Source organism: Eleutherodactylus coqui, chromosome 9 (assembly GCF_035609145.1).
Source record: "Eleutherodactylus coqui strain aEleCoq1 chromosome 9, aEleCoq1.hap1, whole genome shotgun sequence".
Lineage (NCBI taxonomy): Eukaryota > Metazoa > Chordata > Amphibia > Anura > Eleutherodactylidae > Eleutherodactylus > Eleutherodactylus coqui.
Window position 1 is genome coordinate 107,178,835 of NC_089845.1, and position 20,428 is coordinate 107,199,262.

Below are 20,428 nucleotides of genomic sequence, written 5' to 3' on the forward strand. Positions count from 1 at the left end.
GTTAAGCCCACCATCCACTTTGACACTGGTTGGCAGAGTTAGCAAGGAAAGCAGTGCTAGAAGCTAAGTTTATGGAGATCTATAGCACCGCTCGGCCATTATTACTACAAATATGGATTTACTTTATTTATAGATCAGTGTTAAATATTTTCATTCCCCACCCACATCTCTTGGATGTCTCACAAGAGAAATAGTTTCCAGATCTTCGCTATCTCAAGGAATAATGTCAATGAAAAGTAGAACGGACTGGAAGAGTCAGTGCTTTTGGACAAGACCAACATTTTCCCACAATTCCTTTAAAATACCAAACAAGAAATGGAAGACGTCCAAGAAACAGTTACTAGAGGACTACGTCATGGCCAACAAGATTTCAGAGATCAAAATCCCCTTTGAACATCAACTAAGGTTCCTGAAGAATCTAAAAAGTTGGAGCCTGAGCCAACAGAAGTTCAGCTGGACGTACCATGCTTGAAGACACCAATTAAAAGGGACTTATCGGCTTCATTGTCCCACCAGTCAGTAGGAACTTCTGCATGGAATGTCTCTGGTATCCACACATCTACTTCACTGTACAAGAAAGACAAAAACAGACGATGTATCAAAAGCAAATTTTGCATTTAAGAAGGGTAGTCCGGGCTTTTTTATTGATGACCTATCCTCTGGATAGGCCACCAGTAGTTGATAGATGGGGATCAACCACATGACACCTAGTTCTATCAGATGATTGATTCAACTAGCCATCCAGTGCAGCGTATCGGAAGATATAAATCAGTGGTCAGGGCAGGAAGTGGGAGCACCAACTTCACTCCCATTGAAATCATGGGGAGCGCCAGGTTGTTATTCCACTTCCTGTCCAGGACAGGATGTCCTTAACAGGACCAGGAAGTGGAATAGTAGAGCAGCGCTCTCGTTGCTTTCAAAAGGAGTGAAATCGGTGCTCCCACCTTCACCCTTGTCTACCGATGACAACGTATGGTCTACTGTGCTGGATAGTAGGCCAGAAAATCAGCTGATGTACCTCCATCCAACTAATGATGGCTTATCCAGAGGATGGGTCATGAGTTGAAAACAGCCCAGACTACCCCTTTAAAAGCAGCAAAATGACTTCAATATTAGGAGTAAAGTACTATAGCGTTTAGTACAGAGTATCTCTAGTGCAACAATGGAAGCTACAAAATTACCCAACAGTAGGAATTTCAGTCAAATCGCTAGATCGGCAATAGCGTGGAAAGCCCAATCCACCATAATGGCTCATTAAAAACATTATTCCTGTCCATCTGTAAATATCCTGATCTATCCAGAGGTTATACTGCACTAAAAAGCCTCAATCCACCTACCAGTTTTCATAAATTCGAACATTGTCCTATGCGGATTGATTTACAGGTCATTCACGACCGCTATCAGAGCTTCTACTACTGCTGTCTAATTGTATCCTTGGTTAGGCCTTTTTGCCATTTTAATAAAAAGTTAAACCATGGTAACAATGAAGTACACGGCCGAAAAAAAAAAAAAAAAAGAATACTTGTTTTTCACTGCATCGATTTAAAAAGAGAACAAAAAGGGAAAAGAAAAAAAGCATAAAAATGGTTGGCGAAGGGTTAACAAAAATCAGAAAATAAAACTGAAGAGAAAAATCAAGAAAATGTAAGAGCCGTACAGCATAATTAGTAACAGCAGGTACAGACCTTGCTCTTCTGTGACAAGGACAAGCCGTACATTCACTAACCTTGAGTCAGCACCCTCTAAGATTTTGTCAGCTTGGTCCCCTATCACTTCTTGCCTGAGATAGTACAGCATGCGGACACGCAGCAGGACCCTGGAGAGGAAGAGAAGAGAGGGGGTGAGGGGAGAAATTCTTAACTTCAGAATTGTTTGCCAACAGTGGCTTTTGGCAGCTGCTGCTGTTCATCCATCATCCTGCCAAGGCTGATTAGCCATGCTGTATGGTAGGCTTGAAGCGTGACAGATGGTGGCATATAATCACCTCTGTGTGGTGCTTTCTGCTGGCTTCCAACGGGCCTGCCTGGCAACCGCTCACGCTGCACAGGGAGGGAGCAGGCTGGGCCCAACCCAGGCGCATTACATTTAGTCCTACCTAGTGCAGCTTGTGAAGTTCAGACACGTACTGCACCGCTGCCTCTGAAGTACTGGAGCAAGTTTGTAAACAACTGAGCAGATGGCTTTCAGTAACTGTTCTGCTTCATTATCTCATAAAATTTCCTCAGCTGCTGCCTTAATACCATTTTTGGAAGCACATCAGAAGTTGCAAGGATAAACGAGATCTATAATCTGTTTTTTTTTCCTCCTGTCTTTTTTTAAACCACTGAACAATAAACCCTCACAATGGGATGGTGGGTTTTTCGGATTATATAACTATTTGTTTTCTGTAAGAAAGCCAGTTTTATAGAGCTAGAACCACTTGCAGCCTGTCCTTGCAGGAAGTCCGCAGAGACTGCCAGGTTTAACTATATGCTGCAGTGGGGGAACGTCAATGTCACTTTGCAGGTGAACTTCAGGCGGCTCTTTCAAGCAAAACCACTCAAAACTAGAGACTAAACTCCATTAACTGCACCCTTGCCAGAACTTAAATGGTGAAGTTCGCATTACATGCCAGGGAAGAGGAGGGGTGATCGGGGACGTCAGCTGCTCGGTGCGCTGCTGCTACTCTTACGGACAGCTTTCTAGGTTTTTAATGCAAAACCAATGTAAAAAAAAAAAAATGCCGGTCTGTTTTCGGGTTTACCGCGCAAAGACGTTTAAATGTCCGACTCAACCAGCAGAAGTGGCCGTTTTATAGGGTAAACTAAAAATGCATGCAGGTCCTTAAATACTGTGGACTATTCTAAGACTTCGGTTTGTATTAAACGTTGCAACAGGAAAGACCAGAATGATACTCTATTACACGTAGTAATCACAGTTATTGGGATTCTACAGCTTGGAGTCCTGGCCGTATAATTAATAGCTACATGCATTATTTCAGAGACTAGTGGTTAGCCAGATGTTGAGGAGATTCTGCTTGAATGCCGGTCCGTGGGTTATGGCCGTCTCATTTATCTATGCCGACATGCAGCCTCACTAGGTGGTATTGAGCAGCAGAAGCCATTCGTGGTCTGTGAGCTGAGACGTCATCTCTCTGCAGGTGGCAGTCCTTTGGACAATACGTATTATGGTTAATGAGGGGATAGACGCCCTTGCTGCAGCGCTCAATACCTCTCGAAATATCTGGACACAATGTCAGCTACACAGCCTGCTATAGGTTACCGTAGTGGGATGTATCAGTAAGGAAATTAATCGCAATCCTTCTGGCCCAAGTATGAACATTTTCAGCAATTGTGATTGAGCAAATCCTTAGGATAGGTCATCATTACCAGATCTGCAAGAGTTTGACATTTGGCGCCCTCACCGAACAGCTGTCTCTCTCTGTGTGACAGAAGTATCACAGCACTGTACATTGTGCAGTGGCCCAGAACAGTACTGCAAGCTCAGTCTCATTCACTTGAGTGGAGTTGAGCTGCAATACCACTCACAACCTCTGGAGAGGTGTGGTGCCATTCTTGGAAGAAAGCAGTTATGTTTTGCTAATCGTGTATAGCTCTTTAACCCACATAATTAGAACACAAAAGGAACATATCTAAAGTCAAGGCAGCCATAGAGGTATTCAGAATAATTTTTAATGTGTGTTGTTCTTTATAAGGTTTTCCCACTAAAATATATTAAATTTCCCTAGCCAAAGGATAGGGGATACATGCATTATAGCTGGGCATCTGACAGCTGGGACTGCAGTATACCCTAAATGCCCCATGTGAGTGGAGCAGTGGTACAAATGCATGAATACGGCTCCATTCACTTCTATAGGATGTAGGGATATCTTCTTCTGTTCCATAGAAGTGAATGTAGAGGTGGTCATTCATGCACACCACCACTCCATTCACATTCAGGGTGCAGAGATTTCAGCAGTGTTGGGGGTCCCAATTGGTCAATTCCCGAGGATCAGACATTCATCAATATATTTAATGGGAAAATCCCTTTAAATTAATGGCAATACTACGCCACAAATTAAATTTAAAAAAAAAAAAAAACACACAAAAACTAAACTGTGAAGCCAATTCACTGAGAATTCTCACATCTATTACAGGAGCTTTATTCTTTGCACTGAACACTGACCTCTTTGTGGTCAGAGTGTGAAATCACTGCCGTTAGCCTCTGGCATGTGGTCACACCTTATAAGGAAGCCATTCTGCCTACTTACTTGTTGCAGTGATGCTTAAGATGCTTCTTGTAGCTATCCTCCTGAAACAAGGCATCTGGGTTACAGCTTTGAAGCCAGTCCGCATGTTTGAGCATAGGCTGAGCATTCTGGCTTTTCACCTTCTTTCCTTTCCGTCCTCTGGGTACTGGAGCAGAGAGACCTAGAGGAAGACACAACTCATCACGATGTGCAGCTGTACACAAAAAGCATCAGGAACTTTTTAAAGATCGGATTTATGTCATAACACGGCACATTATGTATTGCATAAGTGTGGTATGCAAATCAGTCGAGAAGAGATGTATGGACAACTTGATTCAAGTACCATTCACTACCAAACGCACTCCAAAAAGAAATTCTACAATTAGACCGCTCTAAAGCTTTGTGGCCTAGAAAATGTATATGTACACTACTGCAGCCAAGGCCAAAAACAGAAAACGAAGGGCTAAAGGCACCTATACACCTTCAGCAGCTGTCCGACGAACTTTCCGGTAGACTGGCCACTACTTCCACCGACTTCCCAAAACACATGAATGTTTGGTTTGGCAGAATGTCCACCTGTTTTAGTGGAGAAGGCTACAGTTGGACAGCTCTGACTGACTTATCTCCAGGGGAACAGAAAGAAAAATTGGACGCCGATATTGAAACGCCTGATCGTTTTTGCTTCCAACATAATCTGTCAAGGGAAAGTCAATAGGTTCCAATACACTTTTGAGTCTTTCAGTCCCAATGACATTGGACAACAGTCACATGCTGGGTGCTTATAAGCAGAGGACTATGGGAGTTTCAGTGTTAGATCACCGAGGAAAACAAGGAGTCTCTTTTTTTTTTTCCCGTTTTATACTAATAGTATCTGTTTTTACACTCATTGTCAAGAAAAAAACAGTCCATTCCCTAGAAGGAGTTGTTGGAATCCAATGGAACTTTCTCTGTGTGATTCGAACGTTGTTATAAATAAGTGAATACAATATCAGAGCAAAAGGATAGTTTAATGTGAAAAGCTTAAAACTTGAAGGAAGGCTCTAGATCCCTGTTGTAACGCCTCTAGCTTGGATACAAGATGTGATACAGGCAGGCATGCAGGTTCCTTATGGTATGCTGCAGTGCATTGATCTACATTTGCTGTAACTGAGCCACTTGATCATCCAAACTCGTAGGTGGTCATAGTTGGCATCCCAGATGGTTCCATACATGTTCTATGAGCGATAAATCTGGCAACTAGGCAGGCCATGGAAGTTTGTCAATGTTTTGACACACTTGTGTGCAGCTGAGCATTATCCTGATGGAAAATGCCTCTTGGAAGCCGCCATAAGAGGAAACACATGTGGCTGCAGGATGTTCTAAACATATCACTGAGCTGTCATTGTCCACCATGGCACTACCAGGGGTGACTGGCTGTTGTATGCCAATGCCCCCCAGACCATCACACCATCAGCAAAGGCAGGGTTTGAGGTCCTCATCCGTAGGACTCCAGATATGAACATGGCAGTCTTCAGTGCCCAAACTAAACCAGGATTTGTCACTGAAGACAACCCAATTCCACTCCGTAGCAGTCTACTCCCGTCGTTTATGACACCACTGCAAACAGAGGCAACGGTGGGTGGGTATCAGAGGCAGCACACTTAATGGGCACAATGAAACCAAATGTCCTTCAGCCAATTGCCTGGAAATGGTTCCGCCACAGGCGCCTGTAATAATGGTGCCACCTGTCCCTGGATCGCAGACAACAAAACAGTTGAAGCTGCTGGTGCTTGTCGGATGATCAGATGATCCTCTCTACTGGGGGTCTGTTAAGGACATCCTGAGCCCAGTTTCCTTGTGTGCATGCCCTCACGCACCTACTGGTCCCAACACCTCCTAACACTCGGGTCAGAATGCCCCAGGGGGCGGGCAATTCATTGATACGACCATCCAGCTTCTTGATTTCCAATAATACGCCCCTGACAAACTGGCGAAAAAAAGCTCTTCTCTGCGTCATAGAGGTATCTAGTGGTCAACAAGCTCTACTCAAGCGGAAGAGGCCACCACACCCAAGGAGCCTCTGAGAGCATTTTAATTGCAAAGAGTGGAACCACTTTTAGGGCCTCTGGTGACAACTCTAATCATTTGCATATCTGCTTGAGATGTAACTGCATGCCGAGTTTTGCCTCAAAATGACAAACCTTACTATTGTGTTTCCCCGAAAATAAGGCAATGTCTTCTATAAAATTTTGCCCCAAAAGAGGCACAATGTCTTATTTTCAGGGTGGGGTGGGGGACGCATACTCCCCTAGCAGCTGGCATCTGTGTTTCCCGCTATAGTCTCACTGGCAGTGCGGCAGGCTGCTGTGTACCCTCCCCGCTGTGATCTCTCTTTGCTATACGGGCCTTTGAATTCCCTCACCTCCAGCAAGTAAGTGCTGTGATTGGATCAAGCACCAGCCAATCACAGACGTCGCTCGATCATTCACAGCCATTCAGTAAATGACATCACTGAATGGCTGTGATTGGCTGGCACTCCATCCAATCACAGTGTTACTTGCTGGAGGCGGGAGAATTTAAAGCCCCATTTACCAGAGTGAGATGACAGCAGGGAGGATTACACAGCAGCCTGCCGCACCACCGGTGAGACCATAGCACACAGAAGGCGGCTGCGAGTATTGCATATTGTTTTTTTTTACCTGGTGTAGCTAGGGCCTATATTCTGGAATGGCTTATCATTCAGGGTAGGTCATATTTTCAGGGTATGGCTTATTATCAGGGTAGGTCATATTTTCAGGGTATGGCTTATTATCAGGGTAGGTCATTTTCGGGGAAACACGGTAGGTGCTTGATTTTTTTTCCATACAAAATGTATTTATTTTAAGTCAGATAAGGGGTCGTTCACATCAACATCTCACTTTACGTTTTTAAAACCAGATCTTTTTTTTGGATAGCAAAACGAATTTAGAACTAAACCAAACGCAAACCCATAGTTTCCGTTTTTTTTAAACAGATCTGGTAGACTGATCGGTCACAAAAATGGCCCTTTTTGTATCATTTGGTTTCTGCCTCATACCGTTTATATCGGTTTTCAACAGATCCATTTTGCATTCTTCTGTCATCCTAACCTTTGCATACTCATTTATAAACAGTGGACACCAAAATCGGAACCACACAGAAACCTTTTCTTTTTCTTTTTAAATTAAAAAGCTAATTTTCTGTTTGAATTCCGTTGTTTGTTTTTTTAAAGTGCGGAAACAATAGCGCAGCCGTGTACACTATTATTCATGTTTACAAAGCGGAAATCAAAGGGATTTAAAACGGAACAGGTTTTTTTTCCAGTTTTGCTACTTCTCAGACATAAAAAAAAGTTACCATAACGGGTTAACAAATCTGAATCCCGCATTCTCTTTGTGTAACCTACCAGAGTGGTTCACCAAGGCACGTGTCTGCCCATCCTCTGTTGGTGTAATGAGGTCCCAGATGAAACTTTTAATGTTCTCATCACCTCTGTAATGGTTCAGACAGTACACCAGAATAGTACGGCAGATGGTTTCCACGTCTTGTTCGGAAAGCTGACGCTTGAAGCGCCCGTGGGAAAGAATATCCATCCAGCGGCCCCACCTACCACAAAATTGAAAAAGGTTCATACTGTGTGCCAAAGGACAAATGGTAATAAGAACTGTAAGAATTCACATGCCTAATAGATGATGACATATGAGATCAGAATTACAGCTCTCATCAAGCAAGTGCTGAAAAGCAAAATATTCAACAGTTCTGCTTAGTTTATATGTCCCATACAACATACCATGGAGCACATACAGCGCAAATCAGAGGCTACGAACATACCCGTAGACCAGTAGATTCTTTTCAACTCTGAAGCATTCACTTCTTGCATAGCCCTGAGACTTGTCCTGCGGCCTACGTGGTTTGATGTTGGGCTTGTCCTCAGAATCACTCTCCAAGTCAGAAAATTCCATGAGTTCATCTTCTTTCACGGCACTGTAAAGCCTGGTTTGTTTTCTTACACGCGGGGTATCAATTACAAGAGTGTTCTACAAGTAGAAAGACGGCACAAATGAAGCGTTTCAACTAATCATGCACCATTTACACTAATGGACGGTATGACACTTACCCTTCCATTTAATACATCAAGATCAAGCTCTGCTTTCTTTGCCCATTTCTGCCAGAAATTAGGATCATCCAAAGATATATCTGTCCTGTTTCCAGAGGCAACAAAACTGGCCTGAGATGAAAAAAAACATAAAAAAGTGAAAACTAATAATGCACTACACAAACTAAACTACACTATAATAAAACACTACAAAAAGAAAAAAAAGAAAAAAAAAAAAAAAAAAAAAGCTTTTGCCATATATATGAGATTGGGCATCATGTCATGTGTAGCGAATCTAAAACAAAGCCAGCCCATCTGAAATGACAGTATACCTTTGCAAAGGTTGAGCCCTTTCCTTCAGACTCTATCGTGATGGTGTGAGTTCTCCTGGAAAGAATTTGATCAATATCCTCTTCACAGAACTTGGAGCCTTCGTCTTCTTCATCCATCAGTGCACCATATGCCCCCTTCCGCAGTAGGTCTTCTATTTCCTTTTTAGAAAGCTGTTGTACCTGCAGGTAGTAAACGGGAAAACGTTTTGTTATGCTCTATGTGCAAACAAGTTCGTTTGTTATGCACTATGCACCTCATGTAGACGATTAGCAAACTATTACCCAATTGTCAAAGCTTCTAGTTTTTGTAAAGCCTTTGTTGTACACCACTTATTCTGCACACAGGCATCTTGGCAAATTGGAAATGTGCTTCTAAACTCCTCACAAGTTGATAGAATTCATTATGGGCATCCGCAAAGACATTTTATATTCATTTTTAATGAAATGCCACAAAATAAAACAAATGAATTAAAAAAATGGTCACAAAAGGATACGAGAAAAAAAAAGTAAATAGGCTTACCCCATTCGTTGCATTCTCCCGTCCGCTCATGGACTGCAATACAGCCTTGTCTAAGCCAAGTTTAAGACTGGCCTTATCAAACATTTCACGCTCGTAGGAATTCCTTGTGATCAGCCTATAAATTTTCACTGATTTACTCTGCCCAATGCGGTGGCACCGTGCCTGTGCCTAGAGAAATGTAACAAACAAAAAAAGATGAGGCTCTGTACATTCTCTGGAAGTTATTTAGGAGACCTCCATAGCATTACTTAAGGCATGTCACGGTCATTACTTGGGTCAACAGTCTTTGGTCTCTATATTGCAGATACGGGAAATTCTACAATGTAGATCTGTTGCATCTTGCAGACCAAAATTTACAATTCTAGTTGAAAAAAGTGTGCCGAGATAAATGATTTATAAGGCTGTCCCCCTCTTTTTTAAGCCATCGTGACTTGGTTCAGTTTTGCATACAGAACCTATATAGGGCTATTCATTGTCCTTTTCTGTATTGTTGACAGCAAAAATAGTGCAATAAGTAGTGATATCCTTGAACAGATGGAACTAAAGTCAATGGAGGTCCATCAGAAGTCAGCAGTATCATCTGAAAATGGATCGAACATGGCTACCATGGCTCAGTTATAATACAGGGACCATGACACTTGTGTGAACATTGCAATTTATGGGATCATTCTTTAAATCTAAGGCTGTCTAACAAGACTGGATAAGATTTAGATGTACCAAGTTAAAGGGGTTTTCCAAATAATGGCAGTGTGGAGGGGGGAATTAAAAGGCTATTATGGGTATTTACTATTGATGACCCTTCCTCAGGATAAGTCATCGATAGTTGATTGGCAGGGGTCCGCTGCTTGGGATCCCTGCCGATCAGCTGAGCCTCCGCCTTGCTGTCACAGTGCAGCTGAGTTGGACGTACTCATTAGGGTCACAATAGGAAAAGTTATAGAAAGGCTTTGCACTCATTCATTTCAATGAGAGAAAAGTCTTTTAGTACACATTTAGCAGTGATCACCAATACGGATGTCTGCTTCTGTATTGTTGATCAGCGGGTTGGAGGATCAGCTGGTCCATAGGAATCTCAAACGAGCTATCTCCACCGATCCACCATTGATGACCTAACCAGATAGGTCATCAATACCTAATATCCAGAATACTCCTTTAAATATTAAAAAATAATAGCTCCCCAGTGACTCCCTGTTCCTCCACCACGCCTCCCCTGTAGTTGGTCTATTTGAATGCAGTGTTGATGTGGTTGTTAAAGGCCCATTTACACGGAGCGATGAGCGCTCAAAAATCTTGAGCGATCATTTTGCATAAACTATTAAGTAGCTACTCAGCTACTTAATAGCTTATTAGCGTGCAAATGAAGCCTTTAGCTGAATGCAGTTAATAGCCGGAGGGCTCTCATCTCCATTCAGGTCCTTTGTTCTCCAACGGGTTAAATAGCTGAAACAATGCTATCAGCACTACCCGAAAAAGAACTCCATGTGTCGTCCTGATAACACTGCACAATGAGTTTTAGGTTGGCTTGAATTTAACAATCAACTAGCAGTGCACGAAAAGTGCACGATGGCCACGCATTTAGACGCAACGATTATCCCTCAACGATCACTTTTGAGTAAATGGGCCTTTACCCACATGACTGCCACAGCGAATATGAGACTTCAAAATGGGACATCATCAGTGACATTCCATAAACAGGCCTGGTCATTTACATTATAGGACGTTACCAGAACCAGAAGATATGGTGACTTCACAAGTCACATGATGTGTTGTCACAGTAAGTACATTGAAAAAAATATTTGAATCAGTGGTAGTGGTGGGGAACTACGAAAAAAAATAGGCAGAAAACCTCTTTAAAAGAGAACGCATCATCTATATACTTTTAAATTAAAAAAACGATAGTTCTATTTTTATAATTGGTTTTTAATTTTCTGATTGCAGTGTTTTATCCTGTTGTCTACACATCTTGCCATCTGCCTGAGCTGCAGTTTACAACATTTAGAGATAATATTTGTGGTAGCTTCACAATGGAAAGAAGCAGGCCCTTTGACTTCTATGGAAGTGTGGTGTAGGCATGCTCTATGTTATATGCTAAGGGTATTGTGCAGGGAGGGGGGAGGAGGTGAGCTGTGATCATCACTTATTGTGAATGGTGGCTCCTGTGTTAGCTATATATAGGTTACCTTTCATTATAACCCTGCCTGTGATAATTAGAAGTTCTCTACTGAACAGGAAGTGTCAGCCTACTATTAAGCTTAGGGGTCAGTGTGAAGACCACATAATTTTTTAATATAGATCATGACATCAAAAATAAAAAAAACACCAAAAATACTTGAAAAATCTGTAAAATAAAAACCTGATTTATACAATTTGTAATTTTCGGATGCCCTATTCACTCTGAATACATCCAGGACATATGTTCTACTCAAGACTCATCATCCAAAACTTCATCCAATGCAAAAATACATCTACAGTTCAAAAAGACAAGTCTTACCTGAAGGTCATTCTGGGGGTTCCAGTCAGAATCAAAGATAATGCAAGTATCAGCAGCAGTTAAATTAATGCCCAGACCTCCTGCCCTTGTACACAGCAGGAACACAAACCTATCAGAATCAGGCTTGGAGAATCTGTCAATAGCAGCCTGACGCAGGTTGCCTCTCACTCTGCCATCAATTCTCTCATAAGGGTATCTGAAAAAGAAGGGTTATTATCAAGACCAGTGCTTCAATTTATTCTATTTACTTAAAACAAACGCCAACAGCATCCTCCTTGAAAAGGTTGATGTATTTCAACTGCAAACTTGTGAACGGAATTGCAATGAGGGTCTGCCGCTCGCCTGCTTCATGGCCGCCTGTTCAGGAACGCTGCGGTGAGTCTAGTCCTGCTGCTACAAGTCACATTTGCCATTCAGAATGAATGTGAACTTGCATTGGGAATTCAATTGCAATCAATAACCGTTAGCGATAAGAAACAGACAGTAAACAGGTTGCCTTTTATTTTTAAGGTATACAGCTTTAACTTTACACCCCGAGTCAAGTCCCTACCAGAGTAATGCGATATGGAAAGACAACGATGAGAGCCACTATACGGAGACATTGTAACTTTCTCCCAGTCAGTGACAAATCTGCGAACAGACCGCCTGCTTTAGCTTTATTCTTGCACGTATATATTCACCTGCGTTGGATGAGGTAGTCTTCCAGAATGTCCAAGCAACGCACCATCTGGGAGAAGATGAGCACCCTGTGGCCACCAGCCTTCAGTTTTGGCAGCAGCTTGTCAATCAGAACTAGTTTGCCAGCGGCCTGGATCATAGCCTGGAGCGGAAAATCTGGAAGGTCACCATTGTGCGCTTCTTTAAACTCTTCCAAAATTTTCTCTTCAGCACCTGTGGAGATTTAGAGACTACAGATAAACGGGAGGATGGGATGTGCAGAGCTTCAGGAGCGGAAATTCTAATTTATCCTCACGAATGGCTGAAATGACTGAATAGCTGAGTTTAGAAAAGAAATGGTTAACAGTAGACTAAAAATTCTTGTTGCCAGTCAAATATAGTGGTGTCGCCATGTGAAAGTTCACACTTCAATACAATAGTCAGTAGGGTCTCTCTTCTGGGATCCCCATGGCAGCTGGAAGCATCTGCTTCTCATGCCAGGCACCAGACAGGGCTGTAGAGTCAAAGTCAGTAGAAATGCACTGACTAACCTAACAGAAATGATTAAATATCATATATTAATATAGAATATGCTAAATGGGTGATCCAGTATTTTTGGTTACCGGACAACATTGCTCCAATAGCGCCCACTATGCAAAATTAAGAAAAGGAGAAGTTACTTACTCATCCTGTGGTCCCGGTGTTTGTCACGGAAGATGTAGCCAATCAGAGGCTGCAGAGTCACCGCCCCTTCTCCTGGCATCAGCACTCCCATCCTGGGCGCCATGATGCCAGGAATTCGGAACAGTGACACTGTAGCCTTTGATTGGCCACAGTGGTCAAGTGACTTACGGCAATGTCAGCTGCCACAACACCGGGACCACAACAGGACTGTAACGGACAGGCAAGTACTGCTCCTCTTGTTATTGTAGTTTAGTGTGCACTATAGGAACAATGTTGTCCGGTAACCCCTTTAATTGACTATCCTCCGGATAGACTATCCATATATGATTGTGGGGTCTGCTGCTCAGGACCCATGCTGATTAGCTAACTGAAGGGGCCACAGTGCTTGTGTGAGCTTTGCACCCTCTTTAATGTTTGTTTCACCCAAGAAGAATCCTGTTCATACTTCGAGCACTGTATATTTTATTTTATAGCAGTCGTTAGGAGTATTACAAGCTTGTCCCATTCATTTCAATGGGGCAAACCTGTAGTACTCAGAATGGCCACTATAAGAAAAATGGAGTTCTGAACACTAACAGGAACGTGCTCCGATGTAAACCATGAAGAGGCTACAGCGTTCACACAAGTTCCATGGCCCCTTCAATCAGATGTTCGGCGGGGGTCTCGAGCAGCAGTCCTCCACCGATCAGATATTGATTGCCTGTCCTAAGAATAAGTCATCGATTTTTAAAGGCTAGATAACCACTTTAGGTCGAATCTTAACATTTTACTTCTATTAATTACAATAAAGTAACTATTTACTTAGATATGAAGGAAATGGAGCCAGAATGTGAGAAAACAGTGGCTGTGGAGTTGGTAAGTGAAACTTCCGACTCTTGACTCCTCTAAGTTGGGTTCTGCCACTTTTTATGCTCTTGTGGTAGAGCAGCCCTTGGTGGGAGAACACAGTGGTGCCAAAAGTTTATTGTATGGGCTGACTAAAACACAATTTATCAAAAGCGGGCGCCTCTGTTCAAAGACACACAAATGAAAAGAAAGGCAGAACTAAGGGCCGTTTTACACGTGCCGATAAATCCAGAGGGAATCTGAACGAGTAATGTTCAGTTGGGGCATACGTTTACACAGAACAATGAATGAGAATTTGTTTGCTTCTCGTTCGTTCTTCAGTTTCTGTCCGTTTACTGTGAATGAAGGCGGAGAAGCTGAAGCGATCCCCAACCCACTCCGCCTCCATTCACTAGTGATGAAATATTATTGCTGGGACAACCTGTCGGGCCTCTGCGCCCGACAGGTCGTCCAGGGTAAAAGGGCCCTAAAGCCATCCTCCAACCAATGGGCAACGTTGCACTAGCATTAGACTACTACATCCAAGATAAAAGGGGCAGAGAAACATTATGAACAGATCCATTTATTTTTTTTCTGTCAACAGCAGCAAAAAAGGAGACCGACTTTAGATAGAAACACCAATTATGCGTCTTGAAGTGCACTCGAAGTAGATCAATGGAACACATCTGGAATTTACTACAACTAGAAAATGTATTCGAGATGGTAGAAATCAGGTAGACCAATTAACTCTTGCATTGCTCAACTCATGCCATCATACCGCAGCTTAGCCAAAAGAAAATTCCTGATAAAGCAGAGTGCATGCTGCGCACGCTAATTGATTGATGAGTCTGGAAACGGGATGTGACGAGAATTAGTTGGCCATCGGTCTGACAAACGAGAAACTCCACTATAAAGGCAAGTCATATCATAAATGCTTAAGGGGAGGGCTCACAGTCCAAGGGCAGAAAATGCAAGCAGGGCTCGGAGGAAAGCGCAAGCCAGCAAACAACATCCAAACAGACGGCACATGCAGCTCCTCACTGAGTCAGCAGCAAGGGGCCCGGGGCAAACTGCCCAGGATGAAATCCACCCCCACGAGTGACAGCCTTGTCTAAAAATGTTATTGTGAGTGAGAGTCATAGCCTGAGGGAAAAGGAAATAGGGGGCTGGAGGACGCTGCACATCAATCACTGCAGGTTACCAGGTTGTAATTAAATATAATTTGCAAACAGTTTTATGAGGGGGTTAGGTGGAAATGCAGATGCACTCTTAAAGAGACAGCCGGCAACATTCCCCCATCTCTGTACAAAAGGATCTGTACAAGCACCTTGCCATCTCATTAGAATTTTATTATCTATTCAAACATCATAGCATGGAAAACACAATGCTGGAGAGTAAAAAGAAGCTACAGAGTAGCCGCTGCATGCCTTCCTGCAAAACCCAAAGAAGTTGGCAAAAATCAGCCAACAGATGCAACTATTTTTCCATTCACCTACAAATCGTATAGTACAGTCCAATCAGTTATCGAACAGTGAGCACAAGTATGTTGGTCGGATGTGAAAACTGAACAGATTACCTAAAAGTTTTAGCATTTAAAATCAGCCTGCAACTCTTAGTCCATTAGTCTGATCTGTTTTTAATTTTCCAATTCTAGTCTTTTTTAATTCTATTGCATGTACAAGACGATGGGGGTGGTCACCTTGCCTGAGCTGCAATTAACAGGACTTGAGATATAATTACAGCAGCCTCATGCAGGGGCGGGATGGGGGTCAGGGAGGCAAATGCCCCCTGGGCTGATCCTCCAACTGGTGCTGGTGTCCCGGGTTTGCTTTGGCTGCTTCCTTGTCCCGACATCCTGCAGCACAACTCAGAACGCCGGTGGCTCGCTACTTGCAAGAACTTTAGTAACCATCAGAGGTCGGGACTTTCAGCATCCCGATGTAGGCGGCGCGATGATGGCACTCCATCGTGCAGCTTCGGCCAGGCCAGAAGACAACTCTGCACAATCATGATTAAGTAAACTATAGTTTTGGGTATTTTTGGCAATAAGGGCCACTTAGGGATACTATTGATATGAAGGGTTAACTCAGTTTACGCCAAGGGGGCAATTGGGGATTCAATTAATATAAAAAAGGCCCTTGGAAGTACAGTTATCATGTAGGGTGCACTTAGGGTCACTATTACTATTAAGAGGGCACTTGGGGAGATTATTAAAGGGATTCATCAAGTTTATGTTGCCCAAACTGCGGGCAGCATGAACCCGGGACAGGTATGTAAACTGCCGCATGTTTTATACTGAAACGCTATAAAACGTTTCAGAAAAAACACAATTTAGACCGTTTTTCACACTTTGTCCCTTTCTTTATTTTTTTCCTCCCCACTTTCAAATAATCATAACTCTTATTTATTCATCAACGTCGCTGTCTGGGGGCTTATTTTTTGCGGAACTAGTTGTATTTTTCAAGTGTACTATGTAATGTACCATATAATGTGCTGTAAAACTTATTGTTAAAAAGTGCAATAAAGTACAAGGAGGAAAAAAAGCGCAATTCCTCCATCTTGGTGGGTGGGGGTGGGGTGGGGGGTATTTCTAGCGTGTACACACTGCAGCAAAGATGACGCAACAGCTTTATTCTATGGGTCAGTACGATTAATACGGCACCAGGTTTACATCGTTTTTATTGCTGTACTACTTTTAAAAAAATAAAATATGTTTGGAAGAAAAAAAAAAGTCTATGCCGCCATCTTCTGACCGCCATAACTTTTTCATTGACAGTTGTGTGAGGGGCTCGTTTTTGCGGCATGTCCTATAGTTTCTATAGTCACATGTACCATACCTGTGACTTTTTGATCACTTTTTATTAAATTATTTTTTTTGGAGATCATGTGACCAAAAGAGCACAACTCAGATGTTGTGCATCTTTTTTATTGACAATGTTCACCGGGCAAAATGATGTGTTTCTTTGCTAGATCGGACTTTTATATATGCAGAAATGCCAAGAAAGGCGTTTGCTTTTTTTGTATTTAGATTTTAATAAAAATATTTCAAAAATGGTTATTTTAAAAACTTTTACCGCCTTTTATGATTTTTAATAGTTAATAAAACCTCTTTGAACTGCTTTTTACAATTTTTTATTTTGTTTGTTTTTAATCCCCGATGGTTTGATCGCTCCTGCAGTACGATATAATACCATATTACATTATACTGTGATCTGACATGCAATCTATCAAGCCATGCCACATGTATGCCTTGATAGGCAATCTGCAATGGCAGCCCTAGGGCTTTCAGAAGGCACCCGCGATCTCATCACGGAGGAGCTCTTTCGGGACCCCTTAATTCAAATGGGGGCATTTAAATGGTTAATAGCCACGATCAGTGGGAGTGCAGATCATAGCAGTTGCCGGCTGTGAGAAACAGCTGGCACCCACGTTGTATGGAGCGGGTTTGACCCCCGATCACCATCCAAACAAACCCCAAAAGCACAGTATGCAACTGTACGTTGTGTCGTTAAGGGGTTCAAGTTTGACTTGGGTATATAGCGCAGAGTCATGGGGGCTCTGGCATCTGCCCACCCGTAGAATGTTCACCGAAAGTACTTTCCTATACACAAAACATGAGAGAGCCATCAAAAGTGAAGAACTCCATAAAGGACATCACCTGTGAGTCTATAACTAGGACTGTACTGTAAACCCTTCTATGGCCTACAGAACGCCTGTGTAGAACGGACATCACTATATAGTGGTATTAGCAGTCTTTATATAACCACTGTGATTGAGATATGCCTTTATGATGCTGTGAGTGCAGGTCAGTAGACCCATGGTCAAGCTGAGACACGAAAAATGCACCTGCAGTACACTTGTATAGAACTGGCCATATAGTGAAGAAATCTCATCCTTGGTTCTGGTGCTTTATGTATGTACCGAGCTTGGTTTGGGTGCTGTATTTATGTTAGGAGCTTGGTTCTGGTACTGTTTTATGGTATGAGCTTGCTTCTGGTGCTGTATGTGTATAATGGGGTCAGTTCTGGTGTCATATTTATGTTAAATAGATATAGGTTAAGGGTAGAAACACATGGTAAAGCTGGCTACTAGAGATGAGCGAGCGTACTCTGTTCGGGTGATTTCGCACTCGAGCACCGCTTTTTCCGAGTAACTGATTACTCAGAGGAAAAGATTCGGGGAGTGCCGGGGGGGCGGCGTGGTGGAGCGGGGGGTAGCAGTGGGGAACAGGGGGGAGCTCCCCCCCCCCACTCCCCTCTGCAACCCCCTGCTCACCCCCGGCCCCCCCCCAAATCTTTTCGTCCGAGTAGTCAGTTACTCGGTTAAAAGCGGTGCTCGAGTGCAAAAACACCCGAACAGAGTACGCTCGCTCATCTCTACTGGCTATATATCGCAAAATTACACACACTCAGTGGCGACTGGCCACTGCCCATGTAATATTGGTAGTATTTAGTGGTACCATTGACCACAGTTGGCAGACACGGTTTAACTTTGTGCTGCTAACTGCCCCATGGGTCACTGACGTGCCAGTGCTGTGCTTGCCCCCTAGTATAAAATTCGCGAGTCTCTACCCTTATGGGCCATAGACACAATGGACAGGAGGCAGCCCATTGACTGCTATGTGAGGGTGTTGTAGGCCTGTTCTGTAGCCTGTGCAGTGGGTATTATGCTGGAAGGTTGCAGAAGAAAGCTGTGACTATAAAAAGGCTTGTCTATGATATGGCTGTGTAGAGAACAATAGCTTTCTAATGCCATAAGATGGCTTGTCTATGATAACTTGCCACGTTAAGTTAAACTCTGCTAAATCTGTATATTATAAGTCATACATTTTATTGTTTTTTGTTCGATTTAACAAAAAGGACGTCCTGGTATGGAGTAGAACCTGTCGGCATTGTCAAGCAATGTTTGCATGAACATCGGGGATGCAAAGTTAGGATGTTGTGCCTTTGCCGAGCGATCTGCATCCTTATTGTGCATCAAAGTCAAAGCCTGCCATTACAGTGACGCTTAGTCAGCTAAAGCAGGAATTAATGAGCCCATTTATATACGTATTCACCTTTTATTAGCAAGAGGGAAAAAAAAGTAATTGGCAAGGGAATGAGACATAAAAGTCATTGGTTGTAAACGGTTATTTGGTATAAGTGTTTGTAACGGTCAACCAGACAGAAATAATATTTTAAAGAGGCAGCCACACGAAGACAAACCCTTTTCAGGGATCTGGTTTCTCACACCTCTAGAAACAGCTGGTTTTGTAAGGGGACGTTTCGGTTGACTATAAAAAAAAAGTGATTACATGTTTGGCCAATCAAGGGAATGACTATCCATGCAGTACATAAACAGCCTCAAGTCCCCCAGAGCCGCTATTTGTGAACAGCGATCCGTTCGGGCTCATGCAGGTGGGTCCTGAAAGGGGCGCTTCCCTCTATGGTGACGGCATACCCCAACGGCACATAGCCACCGATTTGCTGCAGATTTTGGTGTGGATGTGCAGCAGATCTCACTCATTCAATTTTAATTCAATTGGAAGGGTGAAATGTCCTGCAGATTAGCAACAAAACCTGAAGCAAATCAGTGAAATAGGAACACACCCTAAGGCCTCATGTCCACGGGGAAAATCAGATCCGCTGCAGATTCTACATGTAGAATCTGCAGCGGGTCCCTCCTGCCCCGCGGACATGAGCGCTGAAAATAGAAATTTAAAAGCATTTACCTTTCCGTAGCGGGCGGCGAAGGTCAGCTGTTCCTCACAGCCGGATCTTCATTTTCGGCCGGCGGATGAATTCCTGACGCCGACGTGCCGCGCGCATGCGCCGGGCACATCCGCCGAGCCGAAGCAAGGGAGATGCGGCCGTGAGGAAGAGCAGAGCTTCGCGGCCCGCTGCGGGTGAGTAAATGCTTTTAATTCCTATTTTAGGTCTCCCGCGGATCCGGACGGCTTCCATAGGCTTCAATAGAAGCCCGCGGGAGCCGTCCCCGCGGGAGACCCGCATGAAAATGGAGCATGGTCCAGATTTTTTCATGCTCCATTTTTTTTTAAATGCCTTTTATTGACGATCCGCGGGTATTTATCTACCCGCGGGTGGTCAATGCATCCCTATGGGATGCGGATCCGCGCGCGGGAGATCCGCTGCGGATTTTAAATCACATTTTGCCCGTGGACATGAGCCCTAAAAGCAGCTATTTTGTTAAATGTTTGAAAATTTAATGGCAGATGCAGATGTGTGAGAAAAAAAAGGCAGTACCTACCTTACCAGGGTGTTGCAGCACTGTGCTTGTACCCATCTCTCTTGAAAGCAGAAGTCAGGTGACCACTGCCTGCCAATCAGAGGCCGCACCATTTGGAACTCCTGGCATAATGGTGCCTAGGATATGAGTGCTGATGCCAGGAGAACAGGTGGTGCTGCTGCAGCCGCATCCGATTGGCAGGCAACGGTCACCTGACTTGCACTATCAAGAGAGACCAACCCTGGGGCTGCAATGCGGGATCGCCAGGATCGAGTATGGTTAAGTACTTCTGTATTTGTTATTTTCACATGTCTGCACATGACATCACATTTTTAAGAGAAATAACCGGACAACCCCTTAATGAAATGTTTTC

General features: G+C 43.3%; 1 protein-coding gene across 2 annotated transcripts in view; it reads right to left on the bottom strand.

The window, feature by feature from the left end:
* CHD7 (chromodomain helicase DNA binding protein 7) overlaps positions 1-20,428 on the bottom strand; it is a 148,295-nt gene that overhangs the window by 13,628 nt on the left and 114,239 nt on the right. For both annotated transcript variants that reach the window (XM_066578291.1, XM_066578290.1), the window contains exons 16-25: positions 12,345-12,555; positions 11,665-11,860; positions 9,174-9,341; positions 8,654-8,833; positions 8,343-8,453; positions 8,057-8,262; positions 7,632-7,831; positions 4,250-4,409; positions 1,727-1,816; positions 464-567 (exon numbers count right to left, since the gene is read on the bottom strand). In XM_066578291.1, the coding sequence (XP_066434388.1) occupies positions 464-567; positions 1,727-1,816; positions 4,250-4,409; positions 7,632-7,831; positions 8,057-8,262; positions 8,343-8,453; positions 8,654-8,833; positions 9,174-9,341; positions 11,665-11,860; positions 12,345-12,555 (1,626 nt within the window). The remainder of the gene's footprint in view (positions 1-463; positions 568-1,726; positions 1,817-4,249; positions 4,410-7,631; positions 7,832-8,056; positions 8,263-8,342; positions 8,454-8,653; positions 8,834-9,173; positions 9,342-11,664; positions 11,861-12,344; positions 12,556-20,428) is intronic.